Source organism: Triticum dicoccoides, chromosome 2B (assembly GCF_002162155.2).
Source record: "Triticum dicoccoides isolate Atlit2015 ecotype Zavitan chromosome 2B, WEW_v2.0, whole genome shotgun sequence".
Taxonomy (NCBI): Eukaryota; Viridiplantae; Streptophyta; class Magnoliopsida; order Poales; family Poaceae; genus Triticum; species Triticum dicoccoides.
Window position 1 is genome coordinate 757,012,751 of NC_041383.1, and position 25,412 is coordinate 757,038,162.

Below are 25,412 nucleotides of genomic sequence, written 5' to 3' on the forward strand. Positions count from 1 at the left end.
GCCTGCACAATATGTAGACGATAGCCAATCCAGGTGTGTCTGCTGGAGTCTGGTCACATGCATGGACGAACTGATCTTCCGTGTCTTGCAGGGATCGTCCAGGCACCAACGTAGTACAACACTTCTCTAGTACTATCGCTCGTCTCCCACTTCTATTGCGGGGCCGGGGAGTGTGCCTATGGTCGGTTCTCAATTGCCGTCCCACATTTGTGTGCGAACGCAATATGACGCGCGTTCCATTCGGAGAGCAGCGTGCCAGACCGACCGACCGTCTGGGGTGCGACGCGAATGCGACGGGCGTGCTGTATACTCTGTACATGTGTACCGCCGTTTTCTAGACGCTTTGCTCCATGGCGCAGGCGCAATCCATGGATACAAAATTAGTATTTGTATACTATTTAAAAGTCGAGGGCGGGGCTTTTCCTGCCCGGTAGGCGGCGGGACAGTTCCGCCTAGTCGGTTCGACAGAGACGCGAGAAGACGAAGGAGTAGGCTGCTGCAAACGTAGGGTTGTGCGATTTGACAGCGAGTTACTGCTGGACAGGTGGGGCCCCGTGATTTGACTTGCCATTATCATCTTAACTGCGGCGCTACGACCGGCGTGAGTCTCCCGATTCCTGACCACCTCCCTAAAGGTGCCTCTCCCAATGCTCCACCATGTAGTAGTAGAGGCCGGCTCTTGCATGAGAGCCCACTTCTCCACTTTTTCCTTGCCTCTCTTTCCTCCACATATGCAAAAATGCCATGTAAAGCGCACTATTGTACTTACTTGCTCCTACAGGTGCTTAAGCTTGCCACATAGGCATAAAGTCTGATGTAGCAAGTTAATCAAGAAGAGAGAGACTAGTTTGCTGACCCAAGGAAGAAACGGTGCTAAGCGCATGTACCTAGGTGAAAAGACAATTTTGAGTCTATAGCTAATTAAATTAAGCAAACTTAGCAACACCATTTCATTGGAAGAGGTCACTCCTTGGCAAACGCAATAAATACTAGTACTCCATGTGTCCCATTATATAAGAACGTTTTTTACATTACACTAGCTAGTGCCAAAAACGTTCTTATATTATGGGACGGAGGGAGTACGAAGAAAGAGATAGAGAGGAGTAAAAAATACACTTATAGCCAACCTTATAGCCAACCTTGTTGTAGTATGAGTGACTAAGTGATGACTATGTATGACATGCCAACATCAGATAGCCTAACGCACCGTGTTAAATCTCCAAGGGTGCGACCACGCGAGCAACAGGACGGTCGTGGTAGGCGTGACCATGATACGGGCTGCTGGCAGCCCTTGGATCTGAGAACAAACGGTCGCATGCTAAGTTGCTGAAAATTTCCAGAATAACCCTCCATGATAGGATATTCACCCATAGGTCTAGAATCACGCCATGCAACCATTCGATCTCCGATCCAAGGGCTCTCGGAAGCCCGTATCATGGGAGAATGGAAAGCCACTATCCTGCCGTTCGCACACTGGCAGTTCGCTCCTACTCGTCCCCGTACGTCCTTTAATACTATGGCGGTTCGCTCCTAGTCGTCCCGTCCATTCACATTAGTACATTACGGCAGTTCCACTAATCCTAACCCTCCTCCCAAATCCATGGCGTCCCAAATCTCCCTGATCGGCAGTGAGTACAAGGTTAGAACCGTCACCGGTGATGAGTTCGACGTCATCTACACCCGTACTTCCGCGACGGTGAAAGGATGCCTTTCTCGCTTCAGACGCATGTTCAAAGACTCAGATGATGAGTGGGTCACTGGGCTAGATGTTGAGTACACCACAATCGTGGGACGAGAGAAGGATCTAAAGGACGAAGAGAGGAAGAAGCCCGCCGTTATCCAGGTTTGCGTGCATGACTTATGCTTGGTCTACCACATATGCCATGCCGACGTTGATTGCCAGGATTTTAAGGACTTCCTCTAGAGCAACCTAGTCAAATTCGTTACTGTAGACTTTGGTAACGACAAAGAAGTCCTGCATCGGATAGGCCTCGTTGTAGGCAACACCTTCGACCTCCAAAAGAATCGGCTGGTGCCCTCTCGTCAGCCTTCAATGCTAACCCTGGCAGGAGCCATGGTTCATCCTTCGTACGGTAAACTGGAGAAACCTCCATACACGTTTCATCGTCATGCATGGCAGCAGAATGTACTAGATATAGACCACATCCAGTACACTGCAATGGATGGCTACCTTCATTTCAATATCTACAAGGGTTGGATGAAGAGCAACAGCCAAGTTGGCGGTTCAAGCAAAGAAGTATCGGCCAAGAGGAAGAGGGACAAGGACGAAGTCGAGGACGTGGACGAGGACTCCGAGTAAGGTGGTAGTGTCGTTGCTCATGGTGGTTCTAATGCAGTGTCTACCGGAATAGTTGCAAAGTTTAATTTCAGGTGTGCTTAATTTAATTTGAGGGGTGTGTTGTGCTGAGCCCCCAGCAGAACTATGTTATGTTTCTTCTTGTTACTTTAACTCTTCAGTAAGTACATACTAGTATTTCTTACATTTCATCTTTTAGTTGGTATAGTACTACCACTCGTTTCTTCACATTATATACGTACAATATATAAGGCCAACATCATATAGCCAGCAGTTTAGTTGTCAAAGAATTTCAGGGTGCTTAGTTTTGTCAAAACATTCCAGGGTGCTTAGTTTTATTTGAGGGGTGGGTTGTGCTGGACACCATTATTGTGACTAGCCTTTTTAATAGTACTATATGCATAATTTGGCGACAAGCGCTCTCTATATGTACCACCTTTTTTTCAAGTTTTGCTCCATGGCCCAATCCATCGATACTACTGTTGTACAAAAGTATAAATTTTTTAAAAGGCTAGAGGGCGGGGCAATCTAGCTTGGTCGGTTTCACGAGAGGCGAGGGCCTTTGTGATTTGACGGCTCATTACTGCTAGAAGGCGGGGCTTTGTGATTTGACTGCTCGTATAAATGCGCCGACGACCTGATCGAGGAGGAGCAAAGAACCGTGCGGTATACTCAAGTTTTCCACTGGAGTAGTACTGTGACGGAGGAGCACGAAACACGGCAGCCCAGTGCCATATGGCGATAAAAATAAAAATGATCTAATTTGCTAGTCATCTCATTGTTAGCATTGTTCTATTCATTCCCTCAAAAAACAAAAACCATTGTCCTATTCATGCCTCACAGAGAATGTGACACGTGCGGCGAAACACCCGAAGCAAAAGATGAAACACAGCAGCAAAATAAGAAGGAAGATTATCACCCCAAATGATCTAATTCACCGCGGAGTCGTAACTGCTTCTTCATCGCCTCCACGACCTCCATCTCCTTGTGCGTCTTGTCCGCCATCTTCTTCATTCTATCCATGACGCGGGATTTCTTGACGCGAGCCTTCATCATCTGTTCCATGGCCGCATTACGTACCTTGACAACAGTCGGGTGCTCGATGCGGAGCTTCACTAACTCCTCCTTCTGTTCCATGACGAGGGCCTGCAACATCTTCATCGAGGAACTACTATTCTCATGCAACTTCTTCCAGCCGGCGTTCTTCTCGTTCAACAGGTCGATCTCGTGGCAGAGCTTTGCCTTGTCCTCCTGAAGTCGCAGGATTTCACCGCTCGCCTTCTTCTCCGAGGCAATGCTCTTCTTCAGCAGCATCACCAAGCCGGCGGTCAAATCCCCCTGCTGATTGAGCTCAGCGGGCATGTCGTCGAGGCTCTCCGTCAGCAACTCCATCAAGCCTTGGATGCGCTCCTTCTGCTTATTGAGGTGCTTCTTGAGCTGATCGGGCATGCCGTCGCAGGATAACGACTCCAGCTCCGCCGGCTCGGCATGTTCGCCTCCATGGCTAGGGCGCTCCTAGGAGCCATCGCCTGCCCGTGAGAGATCTTTCGAGGTCTCTGCGTGGCGGCGAGCCCTCTCTTTTTTCCCGCAGCCTTGGTTGCCGCTCCCTTGTTACAAGTAGTTCTCGACCTAGAGCTCTGCTCACCGGCCATGGCAACGACGGACAAAGAAGAAGCACTTATGAGGAGGAAAGGTAGAGTAATTTTCGGTTAGGTAGTTCCCCTTTTTATAACCTAAGTACTAGCACTAGTAGTACTAATACCTGCATAGTGGGAACACGTTCAGGTTTGGTACATACTAGTAGGTGTGAGCAGGCTTTCGAATGTGATGGGAACAAGGTAAAGATTAATTGATGGTTTTGGTTTCGAGGCCCGAAACGGCTCCCGATGAGTTTAGCGAAACATAAATTTCAAGTACTACAGTGCTCAAATGCGTAAATATTATGTTACTGTCAAAAATTGGCACAAAATACGAAGGAGACCAATGGAAGTACTACTAGCAACCCACAATCTAACTACTCGCATGCACGCAGTGGAGTAATAATGTCTTTCTTCCGCCCTCACGTCTACTCAATTTGCATGTGCTGTATTAATTGACCATCAATGAAGTGAACGACTTTACACGCGTCAAATTATCACATTGGGTGGATCTTGGTACAAAATTGCGTCCGCCCGTGTACCCACGTGTGCGTGCGAGGGAATGAGTGCGTGCGTGGCGTGCGTGCACATCTTCGCTTCGTACATGTACCGCCAGTATGGCTCAGGGAGGACGAGTACATTCTTCTGGAACTAGCAGCACGTCACTGTGATCAATCCACGCAAGGAGGTCGCGACAACGCCTCCACATGTGCCACGTGGATTCATGAACTATAAGAGAGACACTGTATAGCGTGCCATTGGTATTCTAATTTACGTGTTTTGCACATACTCGAAGTACTAGTAAGGTACACGTGCATTGCACGCATCAGATTTTGCAACCAAATTATGAATAAATACCACACTATAGCATGTCAGCTCCGAGTCATATATGCGTGATGTAGCCCTTTGTTTAATTCTTATAGTTCATCTCATTCAAAATCAATTAGTTTTTATAAAAAAGCTAAGAACGCGTGAATAGGAAAAACATAGGATTATAGTGGAATGTCATCTTGAATCCTACAGGATTGTACGAGTGTTTGATTGTGCATAGAAAAAACGCCGAAATCTTTCAAAGAGGTTTGAGTGCATGGGATGTTTCCTATGAAATCTAGTGCAAATAAATCATGTGGAAAAATTCCTATGGTTTACAATCCTACGAATCAAACAACCAAGATAGGAAAAATTCCTAATGATTAGAATCGTCCAAAATTCCTTTGAGAATCCTTTGAATCAAAGAACCCCTTAATCTATTTTATGGTTCATGGAATTGTGCGTTGTAAAGCATAAAGTAAAAACAAATAATGGCAATTCAACTAGAAAAAAAATTTGGGCAGTTATGATACGGAAGATTCTAGAACAAAAGAGAACCATTGTTGTTTTGAGGTTTGTGCATTATGCTTAAGTTCAACCATGGAGTCTGCTAGATTGTACATGTGGCAAAATCCGGTGGGGGGCTAGAAGATGGTGCGAGGGGCCGAGTGGAGGGAGACTATGAAGTAATGCACAAGTGCGAGATCGATATTTAGAGAGAGGGACACGTGCGCTGTTGCACACAGTGGCGGGGCCATGAAAAATAAATGAGCTAGGGGGCCAAGCATTGCTAATCCTTTACGAGGAGGGTCAATTCATGAAATTAAACTTTTTTTAGCAGCAATTGTCTAATGATCACATTCATATTAGCCTCGATATATAGTGATGTTAGGGGGGGCAGGGCCCTTACTGCCCCCTGTCTTCGCCATTGTGCACGCGTCTGAGAGATTAAGCTGAAGGCATGGATGATGAGAGGGGGACGTTGGATATATAATTAATGTGCATGTATTAGCTATTTATGTTAATCCTATATAGAGAGGTATAGATTGATCGATGTGGACATGGGAAAGAGGGTGAGACTTCACTGGATATATCGATTGATCGGTTTGTGTGGAAAACTATGAAATACCTAGCTATATACACACGTACATAGAGGAAAATCAATCGTTGCGCATGCACGCCTGAGAGATAAAGAATGCCCGGTATGATGGAGAGGGGGATGTGTGTGGGTGTGTGCTTTCATGGGAGACCGACCTGAAGAAAAAGATTGCATGCGTGTGATAGATAATGTCGACTGATAGTGTGTGTGCATGCATGCACGAGAGAAAGTTAGTGGTACAATTATAAAGAGAAGACTATTGTGTGGGTGTAAAATAATAGGTGAGGTCATAATCAATGTAAAGTTGAATTCAAATATTTGAATAAGAGATCCTGATGTTTGAAACCCATGCATGCATGAATATAACGGAAATCTGCGCAGTGTGGTTTGGAAACGAGCATGTTGTAATGTATACACATTGAACAAGGTCAGACTGGTTTGAATTTGAGATACCGATGGCAGACATCATTTGCCCACGTCACATCCGTGCATGGACACACTATTCTAATTGGAGATGATGGGCGGCTTTCACATCACATATCTATATCTATACCCTCATATATATATTATATTATTTTATATATTGTGTGCGGGTAACTTTAACTTTGAAAGATGGTCGTTGGATGAGGCGAATCCGATGGTCCAAAGATGGCAAATTTGAGCACTATTGGCCGTTGGATATCATCTAGATTCTAGCAGATTTCGCCACATGTATAATCTAGAAGACTCCATGGTTGAACTTAAGCATAATGCACAAACATCAAAACACAAGCACTTCTTATTTGTTCTAGAATCTTCCGTATCAAAATTGCCCAAATGTTTTTCTACATGATTTGCCATTATTTGTTTTTACTTTATGTCTTACAACGCACAATTCCATGAATCTTGAAATAGATTAGCTTTCTTATAAAAACTAGATGATTTTGAATGAAATGAACTATAAGAATTAAACGAACATCTACATCATGCATATATGACTCAAAGCTTGCATGCTATAATATGGTATTTATTCATAATTTGGTTGCCAAATCTCATGCGTGCAATGCAAGTGTACCTTACTCTAGTCTAAATGGTGTTTGTGTGTGTGTTGTGCGTGTTGAGGTGCAAATTGTCTTTTTTGGGTACACGTTAAGCTTGTTCCTCCGAAATTTCAAGCCGCGCCTTGTTATGCCGAAAATTGTAGCTAGCGTCTCTGTCTATCGTGCTGCGAAACTCCCGCCTCTTCAACCCGCGCCTTGTTAGCCCGAAATATTTAAGATATATCTTTGTCTCGTTGTGCTCCGACAACTCCCTCCATCTCAACCCGCGCCTTGCTATTTCGAAATTACAACGCGCGCGAAAACTCCCACCTCCTGTGAAATCCCGACACGCGAAATGCCCGTGGTACCCCTAAACTGAAAGAACCGCCTCAAATCGGTGGGGGGTACTTTCGTAACTTCCCCACATTTCGGACAAGCGCGTCTCTAAGCCATGGTTCCCCACTGCCATCCCATCTGCCCACCCATTCATACACTGAGGCCGTGAAAACCCGCGACGAAACCCCACACCCTGCTCCGTCTGCCACCCAGCCGGAGCCTCTTCCCCGACGATGTCATCCACAGCAACACCTCGACGTCCCTCATCCACCGTACCGGATGAGGATCTGTCGTCGATCTCATCGTCCCGCCAGTTCAGCCACCCCATCCTCCACCTCCAAGGAGCTGCCCCAATGTTCCCCTCGTCTTTCGCGCCACCTCCATTCCCACACAGTCGTCTTCACCTGCACCACCGGAAGAGCATCATCATCACCGTTTCCTCGGATGAAGCTGCGGCCTAATCGGCGCCACCAAAGAGGTTGTACACTAATCGCCGCATTTTCTTCTTGATTCGATCTCACGGTGCTGTCGGCGCTCGGTCCCAAGATGACACGGTGCGGCTCCATCCACGGTGGCGTCGCCGGCCACTTCCTCCACGGCGTTGCTCCCTCGGCGGCGACGTCCACATCAGTAGGAGCTGCTGCTGCTTTAGCTCTTGCTCGCGCTGCTGCTCTACTCTTGCTCTCGGTCCCTTGCCTGGTCTTCTCTTGCTATTCCTCTTACTCGCGCTGCTGCTCTTGCTCTTGCTCCTGCTTGCGATGCTGCTCCGATTTGGCTACACTTCAGTCGACTGAATCGACTTTTGGGTCAGTCGATTTTCAAGGGGTGGGCTCGCCAGGGTGAAGGACGAACCAGCCGCAGCGGGGAGGGGGGCTCACCGGAGCGGTACCCCACTATCTATCTTAGGGTTCAGGAAGGGGCGGTGGTCGCCGGCAGTGGCGGGGCGGTGGCGTGGGGATCGCCGGAGAAAAAGCTTGGCACGGGGGGGCCTAGAGGGATGGCTGGGGCGGCGGCGGCCCGGCGGTGGGGAGTGTTTTCGGGGTGGGCGGGGCGGCGCATCGCCGGCCGCGGGCGGCGGGGGTCTGCTGTTTGGCCGGTGGTGGCTGGCGCTCAGGGGGTGGAGGTTGAAGATGAACCGCATGCCCTTGATTTCGTATCCAACGGCTGCAAAATCCACTGACCAGAGATGAAAAAGTCTGTCAAGCGACGTGTAGCCTCACCTAGTGTGTTCAGTTTCGACAACAAAATTTAGTTTCGACAGCAAAATTCAGTTTCGACGGCAAAATTCAGTTTCGACAGTTAGGTTTAGTTTCGACAGTTAAGTTCAGTTTCGACAGTTAAGCTCAGAGATGAGCGGCTGATGTATTTTACATCTAGCACTTTGTGGTTATGTATTTTACGTCATGTACTGGATATGCTATTAGAATTCCACTCAGGTTAACGTTGTTCGTTGTCTCTCTTGTCCTGCTTCAGCCTCGGCGTCATACAACTCACCGGAACTGCTCCAACGACGAAACCCTCCATCACAGCGGAGCAGTACCTCGGGCTCCATCTCTAGACGCCTAAGATCTTCTTCCCCTCCTCCGACAGCAAAGTCAGCCGGAGCATCCTCACCGGCCAACCCAATCACGCTGAGATCGACATGGCTTCACCAAAGAGGTTGTACACTTGTTGCATCTCTTTTTTACTCTACATGTTATATATATTGTCCACTGAGCACTCGTAGTAACGGGAAATACGATTATTTTATCCTACTATATGACAAGCAGTGAGGTACCAGGCAACTTAGCTATCCGTGATGGACTCTCTTGAATGCCATCATTATTTATCTCTGCGCGTTTGAGCTGTGCATTTGTCGATGGGCCTGGGAGTTGAGCTAGTATGGCAGTGGCCTGGATCCAAAGTAATAGAAGTAGCACAAAAACATTTTTAGTGTAGGATTTTCCTTGCTCAAGCCTACCTACTAGAATCGCCAGTGCTTGAAAGGAAAAGTGAATGAAAAACATAGGAATTGGAAAGTTTCCTATGGTACTACTTTTCATGAATTTGGTGCAAAGGAATGGAGCAAAGGAAAACTGTAGGATTTGTTCCTTTAGTGTCTCCTTGAAAGAAAAACCGTAGGAATTCTAATTTCCACTTTTCCTCCTTTTCATATTCCTATTCATCAAGCACAAGACTAAGAGATAGTAGCATAATAGCATTATAACCGCACATTTTCTTGTGGTTTGACTTAATCTCACCATGCTTTTTTGCATCCTGTGATCTTCCAGTTGTTGTGAATCAAACACCCAGATTGGCAGAAATCATGTGTTTTTAAATTCTCTGTTTTGCACGTGCATTCCTATCCTATTCATGTCTATTTCCTATCCCAGCATTGTTAGAATCCTCAAATTCAAACAAGCCCTTACTCAATTACTTCTGTCACAGATATGTGTCAAAGAAAACCGTGTGTGGTTTGTCCTGCTCCTGCGGCGCTGTGTTCCACCCCAGCTCAGCTGCTCCAACGACGGAAGTGTTCACCACAGCAGGGATCCGCTCTCCAGACTGTCTTTCACCGCCTCAAATCTTCTTCCCCGCCGCCGGCAGCCACGACAACTGCATTACCATCATCAACTGAGCAGATGACCTTGAGGACTACACGGGTCCACAAGAGAGGTCGCACTCTTCCGTGTCTGCTTACGTTATGCATCGCTTAATATGATGACATGCTACATTATCATCGTGTTCACCTATTAGACTCCGAGTCAGGTCCAAAATAATGCTGAAACTTGAGTATTTAAATGGTTGAGGGGTACATATTGGGGCAGCAATTAGTACTATTTGTCTACTATCTGGTTAATCTCCGGTGTCTACTATGAGTTTCATGTTGGGTGCAAACAAACATTAAAGGAGCCATTATCTGTATTTTTTAACTAAAGCTATTATCTGACTGCTATCATTGGTTTTGGGTCTATCCACAGTTTGCTACCATCACTCTGGATTTGTGCATGCACTCCTTACATAATCTCACTATGTTTTATTCCTATGCATGCCAGTTATTGTACACAATGGAACTGATCATGTAGAGCAAAAGAGACGAGCCTTGCGTGGCAATAAAATTTCATGCAGACGTCGTTCCATGGTGGGCGCAAAGGCAGCCCCCCCCCCCTCCACCCATTTCGGATCATAATCAAGAGGAAGATAACTGTTCTGACGGGGATTCAGAAGGAGAAGACCGCTCCTATTTACCCCATGAGGTCTTCGCTCTAACTTGGCATGATGATGTTGGTAATATCATGCATGTGGTGCCTTGCATTGCTTACTGTATACATTAAAGATGTCATCTGCTTAGTTTAGACATGCTTTGTGTCAATGCCATCTGTTTAGTATCTTTATCGTATATGTGAATCATGCAATGCCATCTTGTCTAGCCAAGCATCATATATGTGAATTTTGCAATGCCACCCTGGTTAGCCAGTCATCTTATATGTGAATTATATCATGCCATCATTTTTTTATTATGTGTTAAATTTGTCAACAATTTTAGTACATTCAATTACTCTTCCTGTGCATCAGCCATTCGGCACGGTCATGGAAAAATCTGGAGTGGAAACAAGGTCTTCAGAGCAGACAATGCTATCTGACGAAGCGCATGTCTTGCTGGTTACCGATAGCTCCTCAGAGGAGGATTCAGAGACAGATGACCAGTCATATTTCCCCCCTGATGTGCATGCCCTAACTTGGCAGGGTTATGTTACTCATATCGTGCGTATGGTATCTTGCATTGCTATGTCATTTGCTTAGTTTAGACATGCTTTGTGTGAATGCCACCTATTTAGTGTCTAATTACCATATATGTGAATTATGCAATGCCATCTTGTTGAAAGACATTATATATGTGAATGATGCAATGTTATCTTGTTGCAAGGCATTATGCATGTGAATTATGCAATGCCATGCTGTTTAGGCAAGCGTCATATATGTGAATTATACATGCCGTCCTTTTTTTGTATTTCTCATTGCTTTTGTCGACAATGTTTGTATATTCAACTGCTCTTCCTGTGCATCAGCCATTTGAATTGGTGATGGAGAAATCTGGAGTGAAAACAAGGTCTTCAGAGCAGACAATGCTACCTGCTGAAGCAGATATCTTGCTGGTTACAGATAGCTCTTCAGAGGAGGATTCAGAGGCAGATGACCAGTCCTATTATCCCCCTTAGGTGTATGCTCAAACTTGGCAGGGTTATATTACTCATATAATGCATATGTTGTATTGCAATGCTTAGTTTTTACATCATATACACAATATTGAATGCCATCTCCTTAGTTGACACATCATATATGCAATTGCCCTCTGCTCACTTCCTTAGTATATAAATCATATATTTGAATTATTTCATGCCATGATGTTTACATAGACAGCATGTATCTGAATTATGGCATGCCAAACCATTATCTAAAGACATAATATAATTATATCATCTCATCCTGTTTACATAGTCATCATATTTTAAATTATGTCATTCTATCCATGAATTATATCATGCCATCATGTTTCCATCGACGGCATGTTTGTGATTTATGGTATGCCATCCACTTTAATAGACACATTGTATAGTTATATCATGTCATCCTGTTTACATAGTCATCATATTTTGAAGTACGCCATTCTATCCTGTTTAGTTAGCCATCATGCATGTGAAATTGTGTCATGCTATCCTGTTTAATTAGCCATCATATATGTGAAATTATGTCCTGCTATTCTGTTTGCTTAGACAGCATAAATGTGAATTATTTCATGCCCTGTTTTCTTCCCTACTATCCATTGCACCTGTCTATCTTACAATGTTTGTACATTCAATTACTTTTCTTGTTTATCAGCCATTTCAATTGGAGGGAGTGATGGCAGTATCTGTGGGAGTAAAAACACAGTCTTCAGAAAAGATCGTGCTACCTGTCGATGCAGATAGAACCACGGTTGTACTTGCCCAAGAATCAGCCCCACCACATATAACCCACACTCATGCAGATTGTACCCCTACCCAGTTGGACAGAGAACCAGCTACACCCCTTCTAACCCCAACCCCAGCAGATAGACACCCAGTTCCCATTGACACAGCACCGTCTCCACCACAGAGCACCCATACACGAGCAGTTAGTAAGGCAACTGTAGTGCCCAAATCACGAGGACCACCACTCCGAACCCGAAGTCAACGCTTAAAACAGAAGAAGAATTGTTCTCAGGTCAGGTTTAGTAGCTATGGTTCATACTACTTTGCTCTTGCATCACTGTATTTACTGATACCAATCAATTTCAAATTTGAAGGATGCAATTGAAACTCCAATGGTGCAACAGGTATGTTTTAAACCTGTTTCTTCAACTTGTTTGGCTGTTTGCTATTGTAACTTGCTCTATGTTGATTTCAGTTTCAATTGAATAAACAGTTATGTTCTCATGCCATGCACATTACAAGTGTTGTTATTGCTGTGTAGTTTCCCACACTTATATTCTGTCTATGCTGCTGTGTCTTAAATAGATATGATTCGAACTGTATCTATCTTGATTTGGCAACATAAACTAGAATGATATAGACTATACAGTGACCATACTACATAGATATATGTTTGTTTCATGTTGTTATCATGTCCACCTTACTACTGAACTGGTTTACCAAAATGAGTTTCATATACTACATTGAAAACCTGAGATGTGTTTGTTTGTTTCTCTTTTAGAATGCGGATAAAATATTGGAGAAGAGTACCCTGTTATGCAATGGTAAAGGAAGTAACGCAGATAAGGTTCAAGATAGTGAGACATCCCTGTTGGTCTCCAAGAAAGCTAATAAAAACTATATTGAGGACACTGAGACAATCCCAAAGTCCTGTCTTGATGTAGTGTTCGAGTTACTGGCTACCACTGCTGGCACCAGCTCTTCGAACTCGTTGCCTGAGTCAGTTCGGCTTCTTGAGTCTCAACTTCAAGTTGAAAGACATTGATCAGATGTTATGCGACAGGAAGTCGAAGGACTGAGGAAGTCCCTGCAGAATTCAGATGCATACTTTCTGGTGCAACAGCAAGCGCTGGAGGACTTCAGCGCCAAACAAGAGAAAGCTAATAAGCTTGCTAAGCATCTTGCCAGCATTACGGGTACCCAGGATATTGTTTCTTGAGCTCTTCTGAAGTGGTTTCAGTTCTGGACTTGTTTTGCTGCGGCGTTTATATGCTGATGTGTTCCCTATATTTGCACTGGTGGTGAACTTTGATGCCCAGTGGATGTAATATGTGTAATAGCCGTGATAGCCTAGTGTAAGTTGCTTGCTTATTTATTTCCTTGTTGTCTTGTTTATTTGTTTGCTTGTACTCAGTGCAGTTCTTTTTCTGCGGTTTGCTAGTGGCTGCAATAACCTATTTTTTAAAACTAGGCCACAATAACCATGGGCTAATATTTACTGTAGTGACACTGGACCTACGGGCCATAGAAACAGTGGGCCTTCTACGGGTCGTATAAACAGTGGGCCTTCTACGGGCCGTATAAACAGTGGGCCTTCTACGGGCCGTATAAACAGTGGGCCTTCTACGGGCCGCAGAAACAATGGGCCTTCTACGGGTCGTATCATCAATGGGCCTTATACGGGCAGTATGATCGATTGGCCAAACATGGGCCAATAACAGGCTGTATAATGGCCGTAAACGGGCTTGAGTTGGAAATGTCCATTCATGGGCCAACCATAACGGGCCATCGTTAATAGGCCGTATTTCATGACGCTATGAAAACGGCCCAACGTGTTAACGGACCACAAATGGGCCGACTGTAACCACGGGCTGAATTTGGCCCATAAGCATTAAATGACAGTAACAGGCCTTAAGTAAACGAATGCTGAAAATGAGCCCAAGAATAAATGGGATCTGAGAAGCCCGAAAGATAACATGGGCTGGAAATGGCCCAACGGAATAACGGGCCCTTAATGGGTATAAAGTGATACATTGTTCATTACGGGCCAGTTTCACCACGGGCCGTTAATGGGTGTAAAGTAATACATTGTTCATTACTGGCCAGTTTCACCACGGGCCATTAATAGGACAAGAGTTACATAGGGCCTCATATGGGCCGAAAGACGTCATGGGCCATACATGGGCCAGAAGTGAAAACGGGCTGGAATCATATTGGGTAGCCCAGATGACGCTATTGGGCCTAATTCGGATAGGGCGTAACGGGCCTTGGGTTAGCAGGCTGTAAATGGGCTATATGCGAACAGGCCGTTAACACGCTTTACATGGGCCGGCCTGCCACCTTTTGACCAAGTCAAACGGGCCGGCCTTTTCACAGGAATGGGCCTTTGTTAGGCTGTGCCACGTGTCGACGTATCATAGGCGCCTTCTGTCCAATGAGTGGATGACATCTGTCCCAACAGTCAGCCGACACGTGTTTCCTCCAGCCAATGATGATTTTACATGTGGGAAATCCCCATTGGTCGGGGCTGTTAACGGGTTATCGGATCTAAAACCCGACCTGATAGCTTAACGGCGTTACGTTACGGTGGATGCCACGTGTCGGTCACCCTTGACGAAAGCACTTCTGTGACGCGCGATTTATCGTCAAGGAAGTGGAAACTTCCGTGATGATAATTTTGGTAATGTCATGGAACACTTCTACGACAGCACAGGTATGACTATCTTGATTCTGTCACAAATTTGTCATGAATGTACATGCATGACAAAAAACGCAACCTACTGTGACGAACACGTATCATCACGGAAGTGTATTTTTTTTGTAGTGTGACTATCAGCCCTCTGCTCGTAACCATCTCATATTTTTACCAGAGGTTGATATGTCCATTGAAGCCATTTACCCAGAGCCTGCCAAGGAAGCACTATATCTTCACAACATAGATAGTCAGAGCTTTTCCCAACATGTTAAAGGTATTCAGATTGCTTCTCGTGTTTATCCACTGGCCGACAACACTCGTCGTGCATGCCCTGAAGCCACTGAAAGCACCATTGCTCCAAGGCCTTGGAAGCACTCTCATGTGATCAATGACCGAGAGCTTCTCGTGGCCTTGCATCAAAAGCATGACAAGCATCATTACTGGATGAAGCGTCAAATGCAAAGCCTCTTGGTGGATGTTAATCGCATTCGCAATCTTGCTACCGAATGCCTTTGTCACTCATGAAACCCGTCGGAGGTCCTGGAAGAGTCTGACATTGCTAAGTGCTGAAGCTGATCTTAGACGATGGCTTCACTGAGAGATTCAAGTTCGACTCCACTCCTCCAAGGAATGTTGTCTTATGTCGAACCCCGTCTCTTGAAGATTCAGAGTACTCCTCCTCTACAGCAACTGTGAATGCCAGAGTCTTGGATGACGCAGATGATGCTACCTCACCACCTCCAACCTCAGCGTGTGTCGACACTGCACCAAGTTCTTTTGCACCACCAAACCTCAACAACGACCCTGCTACTTCACCTACTCCTCATGAGAACGAGTAGCGACTATGTCTTCAAACCTTTTTGGTCCTTACTGACAAAAGGGGGAGAAGCATATGTTGATAGTCTTCAAGCAGGTCCATATGGGTGGTTGCTATACGTTTTGCCTAGTGCTTACAGCTCTCGTTTTGATACATTTGGTTCTTTGAGTTGTAACACTTAAACTTGATGGTCGTCTGCTACTTTTTCTGCTATTCTGTGTGATGCGACGATAAATTCCGCATATGTGATGATAAATCCCGCATGAACTCATTCCGTAGACGTCCATTTTTCATTATGCGTGCCATTTTTCCTGTATATCTGTTCATGCATGATGTATTATCTTCATATGGTGAAGAGGATCTCCACAAGTACAACCTGCCATGTGCATTTGCATTCCAACGCAAAACATTTATATGCACATCTTCAGGGGGAGCCTTTTGCCACTTATGAACACAATGCCTCAATCCTTTACAATTTCACATACTTTTATCCCCGTTGAAAACTTCAGGGGGAGATTGTAAGTGCATCTAGTGCCACCCCTAATTGGTTTTGGAGTATTAACGACAAAGCTGGTTGAGGGACTAATGTGTTTGTGAGAATTGCAGGATAACACAGGTAGTAGTCCCTCTTTGATTCGGTTTACCTACCGGAGATGGCCCCTAAAAATGTGTGAAGACATTGAAGACAATGGTGGTCTGTGAAGATATTCACATTAAAGACTATGACACAAGAAGACATTGAATGAAGACTATGGAGCGCGAAGACTTAGTTGTTTTGTTGTTTCCTTTTCTTCTTTGTTGAGTCATAGGAACCACCGCACTGTTAAGTGGGGTCCAAGTGAACAAAGTCAGAGTGACTGAAGTGATGCTCAACCAAATCCTATGTCTTCGAGCGAAGACAATGTGAGCAAATCTTATCCAGAGTCGGATAAGTCAGCTTTACTTGTAGCCCAAGTCAAGATGCCGCGTGTGTTTGAAATCTGACCGTTGCGACACGTGTCAGTTCCTTAGTGACTCAGGGTCATTTCGTACAAATCAGGTCAATGTTGCCCAGTGGCTATAAATAGCCCACCCCCTACACCATAAATTGGTGGCTGCTCAGAGTTAGATACGGCTTTTGTCGTTTGAGAGCAACCCACCTCCGAAGCCTTTGAGAGAGAGAATCCTTGCGAGGACAAAGCCCAAACCACCCAGAGCCCAAAGAGTGTTTGGCATCACTGAAGTATTTCCGTCCGCGTGATCTAAAGACTTGTTACACTTGAGGACTGTGAATCCTCTAGCCGGTTAGGCGTCGCGTTCTGAGCATCCAAGAGTCATTATGGATTGCCGGTGAACGAAGTCTATGAAGGTTCAGAAGTCTACCTCGAAGACTTACTAGAGTGATTGGGCGGGGACTAAGTGTCCTTAGCTCAAGGGGAATAAGGTGAAGACGCGGTCTTCTGAGTTGAATCTCAGCCTCCCTAACCAGACGTACAGTTGTCACAGCAACTGGAACTTGTCGAACAAATCTCTGTCCCTCTGAAGCCACTGGTTCCATCTCTTACTTTCCTTTACTTACCGTTTGTCTTCGTGAAGTCATTGCATGCTTGCATTATCTGTTTGACTTCACTATGTGACTATCTGTTCTGATTGGCTTCATAGTATCTTCCATCCTGATCCTTTCTACCTAGCTGCTAATAGTCTTTGTGCTTTCACTTCATTGAATACTTCACTATGGCTTGTCCAGTGTAGTCTACCTTCCGCTGCATACGAATAGTGTTGTTTCTACTGTTTGTCTTCGAAACTCCCAAGTTTTGAAGATGTTCATAAAAATCGCCTATTCACCCCCCCCCCTCTAGTCGATAACTAGCCCTTTCACAAGGCCCAAGGCCCAGAAGGCCAGCTCATGCTATGGTGGGCCGGCTTAAGAGGAAAGGCATAAGGAGTTTTCCCTTAAGGGGCAAGACTAGGATTCCACTTGTTATAGAATAGTCCTAGTCCTACTAGGACTCCACATGTAACCCGCCCCTTCAATTTATACTAGATCGGCAACGCGCCCCGGCGCGAGGGTGCCAGTCCAACCGATATGGCCAAGCAGTGGAAGGTCAAACTGCATTATGCATTAGTAGAAAGGCAAGTTTAACACATGTACATGACAACTTAATCAGGATGGAATAAAAAAAGTTCAATGATCAAACCCCTGATATAACTCTTTTCCGATTAACATCTGATATTACTCTATATCTCAGGACAGAAATATATCTGATATTACTCAAAGAGTAGGTGTTGGTAGATACTCACAACAGTAATCACCCTGTAAAATATCTAAAAAATGGCCCTATCTACATGCCATCAGTGCATTTGTTATAAAATGTGACATGAAATACCTAAGCAAGGTTTGGTATGATAGAAACCAAAAGCAGGCCATAGAGTATTAGTCTTAGATAACTTATTTACACTGTTTTTTCATACTGCATAATAGTAAACTACATGGTTGACTGTTAGATATATAACTTTGTCCACACGCCTTCATCCGATTTGCTTGATATATAACTTTGTCCACACTCCTTCATTTGATTTGCTTGCATGTTGCAACGCATGGATCTGCTAAAGGACATGTCATGTTAGGCAAACTATTCAAATAGTGCGTCTCATGGACAACGAGGAACTAATTTGGTCTGTATGAAAGAGAATCACTTTGGATAATATTAAGTGATCTGGATGCAATGTAGCCTCTTTAACATAAAAGAATATAAAAGATGAAATTAAATTTATTTTATCTTAGTATTCTACAAGGCACCTAGAAAACATAATAAGCCTACTATACATAAATATCCTCCAAGATTTTCTTTAGGCACAAAACTTGATTACACTATGATCTCATCTTATTATGTGCCTAATTATTTAACACTGACAAACATGATTGATCTAGTAAAGGTGCACAATTTCAGCCAAGATTAATGTTGCAAGGTAATTGTCTCGGCACCAAAGCAGTTTTTTGGCACAAAGCTCTGATACAAAAAGGGAAAGGGATAATCACAAGTGCACATCCTTCTATCTAAGGTCACATACAACAACAATTTGAACATGTACTATTAGGAAATTGAAACCTCTCTTCAATGTATATTTACTTAGAAAGATTCTCTCTATGATAAACCAACATCATTTATCAAGTATTTATTTAGAAAGATTTTCTCTAAAATAAGCCAACATCATTCATCAAGGCCACCCAGTTCGGCGGTAAAACCAGAGGAGAGAAAGAGGAAAAAAGGACACATATTTATTATATTTATAATCTGTTTTGGTCAAGCAAATAATGCTAAGTTGGTATGTATCCAGATTTAGCATATACATTCAAACAAGTTAACAATAGAGGGAAGAAGAAACATAAGTCAGAATCGATTTCAGTGCGTTGATAAGACCACCAAAAATAGACACTCGACATGAAGTTCGAAACCAAAAGCGCAGCCACTCAACATAAAATTCAATACCAAAAGTGCGATAATAGGAGGGGTAATAAGAGCATTAACATAATAAAGGAGAGACAACTACCGAGCCATAGCTACTAAGCATACTAATAGGTGGCTTCATTAATATAAACTGGGAGCACACTGTTTCAGTTGACAATATCTATATAAGCATATGTTTTGTGCTCAATAACCATAGGATATGCAGCATTCCTATCTTCTAAGACTACAATGTCCATATTCTATTGTGGAATCAATGAAGCTGGCATATGGTTCATGAAACTGATCTATGAAGAAATAATTATTCCAGCAGTAGGCAACCACACCATAAAGTGGATGTACCACAACTATGAACAGTTGTTTGCAAGTCCTTCTAAATTGGCTTCAACGGACATAATATGAGACATAATTTCCAAGTTAAGGAGAATAAATATGAGACATAATTTCAAACAGGAGAAAGAGGATAGCCCTAAAAAGCTTTGCACTGTCACAACACATACCCTTTCTATAAGTCTAAATCCAAAATACATATCGCCAATGTCTATTCCCAAATAAACCAAAATAAATAAGAGGCATACACAATCTGCGTCATAGAGCGTAGGTGCAGAAACCTCACTAACTGATAAACATCACCAAAAGGAGGAGGTCAGGTGTGCCTTGGAGCTTCCACGGCACAGAAATCCTCTGCACTGGGGAGTAGTGGGAGCGGCATTGTTGTTCTGGCCCTGTACATGACCGCTGCAAGAAAGAGACCATCAGCATACACAACAAATGCAAGCACAGAGAAAAGGAGGGAGATAAACCTGTAGGTTAGCAGCCTGAAGAACGGACGACATCTATGCATTGGGTCACCTTTTGATCCAACGGCCAAGGTCTTTCCATCCTGTGATCGAATTGCCAGAAATGCAACAAAAAATGATCCAACGGCCAAGAGCCGCTAAGCTCTGAGAAGCCTCACAATGCCCGAAGTACCAACATCCCATTTAAACGCACACAACCATAGTTTGTTAGTATTCATTGCCACACCAATATGAACATGGGTTTTTTATTTATATTGTTGTTTCACTCTCCAGTTAAACCCTTCTAGATAAGATTGATAAGATAATTGTAATTTTATTCTGCCCTGGGAAAGGGAATAAGAATCTATTTAGTTATTGTGATCAATTATGTGTGGGATACTGGGATTAGTCGATTCCCTTTTGACAACGCAGCATACTTCTCTAGTACTAATAAGTATACAGGTGTATCGTTCGAAGGGTACAATATTTGCGAAGTGCCACCCTGGGTTCTATACTCAGATCTACCTTAACTGAGGCATCACTCTTTTCTAATGGCTTGGGCACCCAACAATAATCAACAAAATAGGTGTGACCTGTAAACAATTGGAATAAAAACCAGGATGACCCCTAAAAAGATGTATGCAAGAAGGTAAACACAATAAATGTATAGGTAGCCACACAAGATTATCATAATCGAACCAATTTTTCTGCTAGTTAGCCTATTTCAGATTGTACATAATAATTGGTAAATCTATAATCCATTTCTTTGGATGAAAACAACGTATACTTTGATCCTAAGGGTACAACATGAATTACTTCTAAATCACTAATGCAAAGATCAGTAGTTAGTACTCCCTCCGTCCCAAAATAAATATCTCCAGGTTAGTACAAAGTTGAGACACTTATTTTGGGACGGAGGGAGTAATATTTATACACATGGTTTGCTCATTCCATTTCTTTTTCATTTGTACATAATGAAATTTCAGCTATAAAGTACAACAGACCCCGAGAAGAAGAATAAAAATGCCATCAAACTGCACGAACCATCTTAACTAATATAGATATAAGCCGAAAAGTAATAGGTATATTGACAATGTCTAAATTGGCAGGTCACACAGTACAAATAAAATATGATTTCGAAAGGATAAATATATAGGAATAGATAAGGCAAAGCACTACTGGAAAAAAAATTACAGTATAGCAACCAAAAACAAGAGGAAAATGAAATGCTCAGGAAAGGAAAAGTTCATTACTGCACCTATTTGATGGTTTGCAGCCTGAGTTCCAAGTGGATCTGTGAGGGATACACGGATTGCATCAACCACGCCATCCTTCAAGACAACAAACATAATTATCATGGAAGAACCAGAGGCATCAAATCACATAAAATTATCACATGGCACCAACTTTCAGTCCACAAGGAGATCGAGATTGAGAGAGAGACGGGCCCGTAGGTCATCAGCAGTCACGGCGGCAGGGCGTGTGCGGTGGTGCTGCTTTCACCTGGTGGAGGGGAGCAGAGGGTTGGATGGGCTGGAGGCAGCCACGCGAGAAGATGACAGTGCCCGCTTCGCGGATGACAGTGTAAACAATAGACACAGCTCACTAAGCACTTATTATGGTGTAGCACAATATACTAATAATTAGTATCCATGCAGTTAGTTAGGATCCTAGGAAGGAACCACAAACGTCTCAAATTAGTAGATTAAGTGAAGGCAATGTGATTATTCAGAAAAGAGGGACACCTAGTACAAGAGAAAGTAGCACTTACGCCTGGTCTTTCCATATTTGGTCCTGCTTCAGAACTGGCAAAATAAGTGTTGCTTCCATTATCTTAGCAATTGCAACATCATTACATATCTGCGGAAACACCAAACGTTAGAAAGTAACAGATGGGCCTATGTTGTAATTAAAACTCAAAGTCAGCTTAGGAAACTCGTTACCACTACCCACTGCTTAAGAAATTGGCATGATCTTCTTAGGCAGGTACATAAATAACTATTAAAGGACATGAGAATCTAATTTGTTTCTTAAATAAGCAACAGAAGATCATTGGAAAAACATGCTATTAAAAGGAATTATCATAAATATATTGAAGGTGTAGGCTGAAGACACTTAAGCAACAACCACCATCATAGGAAAAACAATTCTCATGTAACAGCGAGATTCAGAGACTCAGAACCATGCTTAAGCAGAAAAAAGCATTGCACCACTGAAACAAGTATTTATCAATCACACAAAATAAGGTGAGGAAGGTTTTTCAATCACACAAAATAGAGGGGCGCCGACTGGCCGCACAGAAACAGTTCAGTTCAAGAAAAATTAATTCAGTAAACTAAAACAGAACCTAAAATGCAAACTAAAATGGACATCAAAGGAATAGGTCAGCAATCAGCACTTCAACACAATAATCATAACATGCACCTGTTGGCAAAATAAGAAAAACCGTTATTTATCTGCATTATTATAGTTCCCTTATTCAAGATTTCAATAAAGAAATTTGCTGACAAATAATATTAGACAGGAAACAACTACAGTTATAATCCTTGAGAAGCATAACTCAATCACCAGGTCAAATCTACAGTTGGTGATAATTGTTTTGGATTCAACTAAATCAACTACGAAGAGGAAAAAAAAGTCAAAAACTTTAGTGTTGGCAACCTCTACAGAATTACACGCTTTCACCTCCACATCAACTCTCACAGTGTATAAAAAGAACGAAAAGCAGGTGTAAGTACAGAAAATTCAAACAGGAAAAAACTTGTTACTTGCCACTGACTTCATTAGAAAGCTTGAGATTGACTGTTTTTCTGACCTAACTTTTTGATAAATATTGACGACAACTATAACTCTAAATCATCGAAGAAAACATTATCTCTGGTATGCATCACAAAAACTAAGTCTTAACTAACATGTAACAGTCGCACTCCCCTAAGATGAAGTGCAACGTGCATACATATGCTCCATTCAAATGCTTCAAGGGCTCCAATCCTACACAGACCAAGGTGAAAAAGGTTCAAGTCAGCTTACCGCATCACCAATAAGAAACAAACAAAGATTTTGTCCCCAAGAACATGAGTGACAAAATGATCTCAATTCAAATGACATTAGAATATCCCGAGTAATAAAAATGTCGGCACTAAAGAGGAAGAAAGAGCAGATCACCACTCTCAAAATTCCATCGGCACTTAACATCAAACTCTGACGTGGACACGTGGTTAGTTAGTTACCATTCACTAATATGAAAGAAACCCTTCCCAAGTAGATGGTTAGCATCCCATGTCCTGGATCTGCTCCCCATAACTCCTCCTACACCTACATACAAGATCAGAAATGAGCAGCGAATTGTGCAGATAGTACTAACCCTTCCACTGGATTGAAGACGACGAGGAGAGGCCCCTTGCTCCACCATCCTCTTGCATAGGCTCAATGTCTCTGCATCCTCCCTTGGCAGCACCTGAAATGAGATGGCACCCAAGCTTCAGCAAAACTGAAATGGCGTAGTGACACTGAATTTAATGGAGATCGGGTGGTCGAATTGGAGGAAACGTCTGACCTGCATCCCCCCTGCCACGAGGGCGGATTGGTTGGCGGACCAGGACGCCATGTCGGGCACGTAGGTGAGGTCGTTGCTGAAGACGACGCTGGTGGCCGTGAGCGCCGTGGCGAGCGAGGCCATCTGCGTGAGGCGCCGGACGGGGTCCTTGCTAGGGGTGAAGGGCAGCTTCCTGCTCTTCTTCTCAGACACCACCAACGCGCTGGTGGCCTTCCGCTTCCTCTTCTTCCCCTCCGGCGGCTCGGCCGCCGCGGCCGCCGGGCGCCGCTGGATCTTGAAGAAATCGACGATCTTCGTCTGGATCAGCGGGAACTCTGCATCCAAATCACGAGACCCGAATCAGCGAACGAGCAGATGCAATCCAAAAATGGTCAACGTGATAGAAATATCTTTTTTCGACTCACGTTTGGGCATCTTGGTCTGGACGACGGCTACAGCTGGGTTGGACCCCCCCCCCCCTCCATGGCCGACCTCGAGGACGGTGGCGGCTCAGGTCGACGACGGCGCGTCGATGCCGCCGTGGATCTGGGCGCTGCCTCCCCTCGTTCTCCTCGCGCTACGGGAGCGGGCGGCGGTTCCCCTTCTCGCCCCTGCGCACGAGCGTGCGGTGCGGCGGCGGCCGGCTGGGCGAAGAAGACGACGGCGGCGTGGGGCTGGACGTGCAGCCGCCGCGGCGGCACGGCAGGGAGGCCGGAGGAAGGAGGAGAGGACGGCGCGGTCGCGGGAGAAGGAGGTGGCGGCTAGGCCGGCCTCGTCGCGCGCGACCCCCATCTCTCTAGATGGGCGGCGTGAGGCCGGGGAGGAGAGGAGGCGCGCGGCGAGGCGAGAGGAGAGGAGGCGCGCGGGAGGGAGGGGAACGAGAGAGAGGGGGAGAGGAGGCGCGCGGCAAGGGGAGGGGAGCCGTCTAGGTTTGCCTCCACTGGAGCCGGCCCTTTTATACCCCCGGCGAGTGAAATGACCAAAATACCCGATGGGGGCATGATATTTACATTTTGCTGCCATTACTATTCATTCCAGCAGTGCCAGCTCCAGATCCGACGGCCCAGGCTTCTCCAGATCTCGATCGGACGGCCAAAAACACATCAAGCGGCCATGAAGCCCAAATCGCTGAGGAGCCGGAAGGAGAGCTTCTATTCTTATTTCTGGATTCTGGATAAGGAGGGGCAGGGCACCCCAAAAGGGGGGATAAAATAATTGTTAAGGCTAGACACAACTAGTGGAGAGCCAGATTTATGACGTCTCCCTCATAAGCATAATGAGACCTAGCCACAAACATCATGTAGGGCTATTACCGGATGATGTTTCCCGGGGCCCGAAGCTGTCTAAATCCTTGTCTTGTGAGTTGTGTCTCTCGTCCCGATCAACTCCTCTCAAGCTACCACATAGATGCGTTGGCCTCATGACTAAGTCCTCATAGTAGGACATCTGTCGTGATATTTCCACGACAGTTGGCGCCCACCGTGAGGCTCGTGCACGGTGGTGTTGAGTTCTTGAAGGGATCTCTCCCAGGGATCGAGAAGTTCGCGCTAGTCAGATGGAAGAAGAGCTGGCACGGAACAATCACGCTGGATAACCCGCCATGACAACCCTGGGTACAACGGACAAATCAAAGGACATTAGGGTTATGCTTATGTGTGCATGTGCCGTTCATACGATCCGTCCAAATTCAGAATCAGCAAAAGTTCGATCGGTCGGATGAGAAAGAAGCGGCCTGTCCTACGATCCGCCGAGGCTGACGGCGATCCAGCAAGCTGTTAAGTCGCCGAATTTTTTAATGGAAAAAGGTATATCGTCTGAATCCAGATAGTCTCTGGTCAAATCCGTTCTGGTTTCAATATCATCCAGCTGCACGTGGTCAAAGTGCCATGGCGAATTAGTATGCATTAGTATTAATTTTGTGAGTTGCTTCTTCACGGGATAAAACCAATACTATCATCCGGGGATTTCCTAAACTATTAGCAGTTGAAGGA

The 25,412-nt window shown here is 44.6% G+C and overlaps 1 protein-coding gene across 20 annotated transcripts; it reads right to left on the reverse strand.

Annotated features, from left to right (window-relative positions):
- Positions 1 to 17,841: 17,841 nt before the first annotated feature.
- On the reverse strand, positions 17,842 to 24,334 carry LOC119366085 (histone-lysine N-methyltransferase ATXR6-like). 20 transcript variants are annotated; one of them, XM_037631758.1, is made up of 7 exons: positions 23,847 to 24,334; positions 23,443 to 23,756; positions 23,251 to 23,343; positions 21,658 to 21,746; positions 19,911 to 21,217; positions 19,728 to 19,845; positions 17,842 to 18,244 (listed from the first exon to the last, which is right to left on the reverse strand). In XM_037631758.1, the coding sequence occupies exons 1-5, from the start codon at positions 23,854 to 23,856 to the stop codon at positions 21,145 to 21,147; spliced, it is 579 nt and encodes a 192-aa protein (XP_037487655.1). In that variant the 5' UTR covers positions 23,857 to 24,334; the 3' UTR covers positions 17,842 to 18,244; positions 19,728 to 19,845; positions 19,911 to 21,144. The 20 variants fall into 20 exon arrangements, 18 of the variants coding, with proteins under 18 accessions (XP_037487655.1, XP_037487654.1, XP_037487653.1 ...); XM_037631757.1 differs by having other exon boundaries at positions 17,842 to 18,247; XM_037631756.1 differs by having other exon boundaries at positions 19,724 to 19,845.
- Between the last annotated feature and the right edge of the window lie 1,078 nt (positions 24,335 to 25,412).

Excerpts from the sequence above, each read along its gene's own strand:
- LOC119366085 (XM_037631758.1), bottom strand. Across the intron at positions 23,344-23,442 it reads TCGTGGCAGGGGGGATGCAG|GTGCTGCCAAGGGAGGATGC; the intron begins GTCAGACGTTTC and ends ATCTCATTTCAG. Across the intron at positions 21,747-23,250 it reads GTCTTCAATCCAGTGGAAGG|ATATGTAATGATGTTGCAAT; the intron begins GTTAGTACTATC and ends GTGTTTCCGCAG.